The 6,000-nt window shown below is 61.8% G+C and overlaps 1 protein-coding gene across 2 annotated transcripts in view; it reads right to left on the bottom strand.

Moving 5' to 3' along the window:
• Positions 1-2,720: 2,720 nt before the first annotated feature.
• Positions 2,721-6,000, bottom strand: part of numb (NUMB endocytic adaptor protein) — a 111,371-nt gene continuing 108,091 nt past the window's right edge. For both annotated transcript variants that reach the window (XM_045209084.1, XM_045209085.1), the window contains 2 exons: positions 4,363-4,521; positions 2,721-3,890 (listed from right to left, as the gene is read on the bottom strand). In XM_045209084.1, coding sequence (XP_045065019.1) covers positions 3,091-3,890; positions 4,363-4,521 — 959 coding nt within the window. In that variant the 3' untranslated portion in view covers positions 2,721-3,090. The remainder of the gene's footprint in view (positions 3,891-4,362; positions 4,522-6,000) is intronic.

The following is a 6,000-nucleotide window of genomic DNA, read 5'->3' as shown; positions in this document are numbered from 1 at the left end:
TCACTTCTGATTTTGAAGTTTTAGATGAGAACCTCTGGTCGGGAAGCTCCGTACTCTTTCAGTGCTGCAGTCCTTCTGCCTGCCAGGTGGCCGGGTTGGGGCTGACTGGGTGACTGGGTGGCTGGTTGGGGCTGGGTGACTGGGTGACTGGGTGGGGCTGGGTGACTGGGTGGCTGGGTGGGGCTGGGTGGCTGGGTGGCTGGGTGGCTGGGTGGGGCTGGGTGGCTGGGTGGGGCTGGGTGACTGGGTGGGGCTGGGTGACTGGGTGGCTGGTTGGGGCTGGGTGACTGGGTGGCTGGTTGGGGCTGGGTGACTGGGTGACTGGGTGGCTGGTGGGGCTGGGTGGCTGGGTGGGGCTGGGTGACTGGGTGGCTGGGTGGGGCTGGGTGACTGGGTGGCTGGTTGGGGCTGGGTGACTGGGTGACTGGGTGGCTGGTTGGGGCTGGGTGGCTGGGTGGGGCTGGGTGACTGGGTGGGGCTGGTGGGGCTGGGTGACTGGGTGCGTGGGGCTGGGTGGGGCTGGGTGGGGGCTGGGTGCTGGGTGACTGGGTGGGGCTGGGTGACTGGGTGGGGCTGGGTGACTGGGTGGGGGGGCTGGGTGGCTGGTTGGGGCTGGGTGACTGGGTGACTGGGTGGGGCTGGGTGACTGGGTGACTGGGTGGGGCTGGGTGACTGGGTGGCTGGGTGGGGCTGGGTGGCTGGGTGGCTGGGTGGCTGGGTGGGGCTGGGTGGCTGGGTGGGGCTGGGTGGCGCTGGGTGACTGGGTGGGGCTGGGTGACTGGGTGACTGGGTGGGGCTGGGTGACTGGGTGGCTGGTTGGGGCTGGGTGGCTGGGTGGCTGGGTGGGGCTGGGTGACTGGGTGGGGCTGGGTGGCTGGGTGGGCTGGGTGGCTGGGTGGGGCTGGGTGGCTGGGTGGGGGCTGGGTGGCGCTGGGTGACTGGGTGGGGCTGGGTGACTGGGTGGCTGGGTGGGGCTGGGTGACTGGGTGGCTGGTTGGGGCTGGGTGACTGGGTGGCTGGGTGGGGCTGGGTGACTGGGTGGCTGGGTGACTGGGTGGGGCTGGGTGGCTGGGTGGGGCTGGGTGGCTGGGTGGGGCTGGGTGGCTGGGTGGGGCTGGGTGGCTGGGTGGCTGGGTGGCTGGGTGACTGGGTGGCTGGTTGGGGCTGGGTGGCTGGGTGGCTGGGTGGCTGGGTGGCTGGGTGGCTGGTTGGGGCTGACTGGGTGGGGCTGGGTGACTGGGTGGCTGGTTGGGGCTGGGTGGCTGGGTGGCTGGTTGGGGCTGACTGGGTGGGGGCTGGGTGGCTGGGTGGGGCTGGGTGACTGGGTGGCTGGGTGGCTGGTTGGGGCTGGGTGGCTGGGTGGCTGGTTGGGGGCTGACTGGGTGGGGCTGGGTGGCTGGTTGGGGCTGGGTGACTGGGTGGCTGGGTGGCTGGGTTGGGGCTGGGTGGCTGGTTGGGTGGGGCTGGGTTGCTGGGTGGGGCTGGGTTGCTGGGTGGGGCTGGTTGGCTGGTTGGGGCTGGGTGGGGCTGGTTGGGGCTGGGTGGGGCTGGTTGGCTGGTTGGGGCTGGGTGGTTGGGGCTGGGTGGCTGGTGGGGCTGGGTGGGGCTGGGTGACTGGGTGGGGCTGGGTGGCTGGGTGGCTGGTTGGGGCTGGGTGGGGCTGGGTGACTGGGTGGCTGGTTGGGGCTGGGTGACTGGGTGGCTGGGTGGGGCTGGGTGACTGGGTGGCTGGGTGGGGCTGGGTGACTGGGTGGGGCTGGGTGACTGGGTGGCTGGGTGGGGCTGGGTGGCTGGGTGGGGCTGGGTGACTGGGTGGCTGGGTGGGGCTGGGTGACTGGGTGGGGCTGGGTGGCTGGGTGGCTGGGTGACTGGGTGGCTGGGTGGGGCTGGGTGACTGGGTGGCTGGGTGACTGGGTGACTGGGTGGCTGGGTGGGGCTGGGTGACTGGGTGACTGGGTGGGGCTGGGTGGCTGGGTGGGGCTGGGTGACTGGGTGGCTGGTTGGGGCTGGGGTGGCTGGGTGGCTGGGTGGGGCTGGGTGGCTGGGTGGCTGGGTGGGGGCTGGGTGACTGGGTGGGGCTGGGTGGCTGGGTGGCTGGGTGGCTGGGTGGGGCTGGGTGGCTGGGTGGGGCTGGGTGCGCTGGGTGACTGGGTGGGGCTGGGTGACTGGGTGGCTGGGTGGGGCTGGGTGACTGGGTGGCTGGTTGGGGCTGGGTGGCTGGGTGGCTGGGTGGGGCTGGGTGGCTGGGTGGGGCTGGGTGGCTGGGTGGGGCTGGGTGGCTGGGTGGCTGGGTGGCTGGGTGACTGGGTGGCTGGTTGGGGCTGGGTGGCTGGGTGGCTGGGTGGCTGGGTGGCTGGTTGGGGCTGACTGGGTGGGGCTGGGTGACTGGGTGGCTGGTTGGGGCTGGGTGGCTGGGTGGCTGGTTGGGGCTGACTGGGTGGGGCTGGGTGGCTGGTTGGGGCTGGGTGACTGGGTGGCTGGGTGGCTGGTTGGGGCTGGGTGGCTGGTTGGGTGGGGCTGGGTTGCTGGGTGGGGCTGGGTTGCTGGGTGGGGCTGGTTGGCTGGTTGGGGCTGGGTGGGGGCTGGTTGGGGCTGGGTGGGGCTGGTTGGCTGGTTGGGGCTGGGTGGTTGGGGCTGGGTGGCTGGTTGGGGCTGGGTGGGGCTGGGTGGGGCTGGGTGGCTGGTTGGGGCTGGGTGGTTGGGGCTGGGTTGCTGGTTGGGGCTGGGTGGCTGGTTGGGGCTGGGTGGGGCTGGGTGGCTGGTTGGGGCTGGGTTTGATGTTGGGTGGGCAGCTTCACCACTACACAGGGTCATCATGTCCATCCAAAGCAACTAAACCCACAATACACATGACATGCCTGGTAAGCAGCTGCACCTCAATACTTCCATCTCTCCATGACCTCTCACCGCTGCCAGCAGCTTCACCCATCCATAGCCACCCTCCTCCCTCCTCCCTCACTCAGGTCCTCCACTAAGCCAGACCAGGCTATATCTGCTCCTATCTCCTGTCTCTCACCAACCTGCACAATCAACAGAACAGCCTCCTCCTCCTCCTCTTCCTCCTCCTCCTCCTCCTCCTCCTCCCAGTCTCTAGAGCTGAATCTCAAAGGTTGTGTGCAGCTCGGAGGAGAAGGGGTTAGTGGGTGACGGCGTGGTGCGTTGACGGGACCGGCTCTCCAGGGCGGCCCACTTGGCCTCGAAGGGGTCGGCCGCAGGCTGGAGCTGTGAGGGCAGGGGAGGGGCCGGGGCGGACTGAGGGGGCAGGAAGGGAGGGGCCCAGCTGTCGGCTCCGCCCCCGTTGAAGGCTACACTCCCATTGGGCGGCTGGAGGGGGACGGGGAGGGGCATAGAGGGCTGCTGGTGGGGGTTCTTGTAAGGGATACCCACGGTGTGCTGAGCAGGATCATACTGGGGGACGGGGTACGGCTGGGGCTGGGGGGCTGAACCAATCAAATTGGCTACCATCTGAGAGGAGGTTATGCCCACCACGGGCACACTTGGGTGGGCATAGGGCAGCCCGTTGGACATGGGGTAGGCAGGCTGGCGAGGGGGCAGGGAGGACATGAAGGCCACAGGGGCAACCGATGGCACAGTCATGGGGGCAGAGAAGGGCTGGGCTGGGGGTTGTGTGGTTGAGAACGCCTGGGCAGCGGGTGAGGGGACAGCGAAAGCCTGGGTTGGGGTGGTGGAGAAGGCTGGGGCTGGGGGGTTGGGGGTGAGGAACGGTTGGAAGGGGGGTGTGGACGCGGGCTGCAGAGCGCAGATAGACTTGGTGACCTCCTCAAGCCAGCGGTCAGCCTCTGACGGCGTGCGCCGGTGGGAGTGGTGCAACGGGGATGCCGTGGTGGTGGGAGGAGCTACAATCACAGGGGTTGTTGTCCAATCACCTCCTGTTAGAGGAAACACCAGAGAATGTTCAATAGAAGTCTGGGAGGTACTAATGATCACTGAATTGTACCTGAAAGCATCTCAAATGTGAATAATTGTACAATAACACTGTGACAACAGCTGATGTAAAAAGAGCATTATCGATAGATTTGATTTGATTGATTGATTGACAACAATCATGACGTTGCTAACTTGCTAAGCACTCTTCCCATGTAACGCTTGCTGTGGAATCCGTCAGGTGTCTTAGTGGAATCCAGGCTGGTTAGCGTTTTGGTATCCTGTGTCCCAGTCCATAGCAACAGAACAACCAGCCTGTCTGTTCTGTTCTGGTGTCCCAGTCCATAGAAACAGAACAACCAGCCTGTCTGTTCTGTTCTAGTGTCCCAGTCCATAGAAACAGAACAACCACACTAGTAGCCACAAACACCAAGGGACCTGAGGCTTCTAAATCAATTTCTATGCACCAGTCCTTACCTGGGTGTGCGGAGGAGGAGGCCGAGGTATGTTGCCCTGCTTGGCAGTGGGGGCCTGGGGTCTTGGCCCAGGGGTTAGTGTCTCGAGCAGGCAGTGGAGGGGGCAGTACTGGAGAGTTAGCAGCAGCAGCGGCGGGGAAGGCAGGACCGGTACCGTTCACTACGGCAGAGTGAACAGCAAACAGGACAGCAGAGAGAGAGAGAGAGAGAGAGAGAGTGTATCTAGCATTAGTAGTATAGACAATACATTTTCATAAGTATTCAGACCCTTTACTCAGTACTTTGTTGAAGCACCTTTGGCAGCGATTACAACCTCGAGTCTTCTTGGGTATGACGCTACAAGCTTGGCACACCTGTATTTTGGGAGTTTCTCCCATTCTTCTCTGCAGATCCTCTCAAGCTCTGTCAGGTTGGCTGGGGAGCGTCGCTGCACAGCTATTTTCAGGTCTCTCCAGAGATGTTCGATCGGGTTCAAGTCCGGGCTCTGGCTGGGCCACTCAAGGACATTGAGACTTGTCCCAAAGCCACTCCTGCGTTGTCTTGGCTGTGTGCTTAGGGTTGTTGTCGTGTTGGAAGGTGAACCTTCGCCCCAGTTTGAGGTCCTGAGCACTCTTGGGCAGGTTTTCATACAGGATCTCTCTGTACTTTGCTCCGTTCATCTTTTCCTCGATCCTGACTACAGTTGTGGTCAAAAGTTGAGAATGACACAAATATAAATTTTCACAAAGTCTGCTGCCTCCGTTTTTATGATGGCAATTTGCATATACTCCAGAATGTTATGAAGAGTGATCAGATGAATTGCAATTAATTGCAAAGTCCCTCTTTGCCATGAAAATGAACTTAATCCCCAAAAAACATTTCAACTGCATTTCAGCCCTGCCACAAAAGGACCAGCTGACATCATGTCAGTGATTCTCTCGTTAACACAGGTGAGAGTGTTGACGAGGACAAGGCTGGAGATCACTCTGTCATGCTGATTGAGTTAGAATAACAGACTGGAAGCTTTAAAAGGAGGGTGGTGCTTGAAATAATTGTTCTTCCAGTTAACCATGGTTACCTGCAAGGAAACACGTGCCTTCATCATTGCTTTGCACAAAAAGGGCTTCACAGGCAAGGATATTGCTGCTAGTAAGATTGCACCTAAATCAACCATTTATCGGATCATCAAGAACTTCAAGGAGAGAGGTTCAATTGTTGTCAAGAAGGCTTCAGGGCGCCCAAGAAAGTCCAGCAAGCGCCAGGACCGTCCCCTAAAGTTGATTCAGCAGCAGGATCGGTGCACCACCAGTGCAGAGCTTGCTCAGGAATGGCAGCAGGCAGGTATGAGTGCATCTGAACGCACAGTGAGGCGAAGACTTTTGGAGGATGGCCTGGTGTCAAGAAGGGCAGCGAGGAAGCCACTTCTCTCCAGGAAAAACATCAGGGACAGACTGATATTCTGCAAAAGGTACAGGGATTGGACTGCTGAGGACTGGGGTAAAGTCATTTTCTCTGATGAATCCCCTTTCCAATTGTTTGGGGCATCCGGAAAAAACCTTGTCCGGAGAAGACAAGGTGAGCGTTACCATCAGCCCTGTGTCATGCCAACGGTAAAGCATCCTGAGACCATTCATGTGTGGGGTTGCTTCTCAGCCAAGGG

The sequence above is a fragment of the Coregonus clupeaformis genome, chromosome 29, assembly GCF_020615455.1.
Source record: "Coregonus clupeaformis isolate EN_2021a chromosome 29, ASM2061545v1, whole genome shotgun sequence".
Taxonomy (NCBI): Eukaryota; Metazoa; Chordata; class Actinopteri; order Salmoniformes; family Salmonidae; genus Coregonus; species Coregonus clupeaformis.
This window is presented reverse-complemented; position numbering and strand designations above follow the sequence as displayed.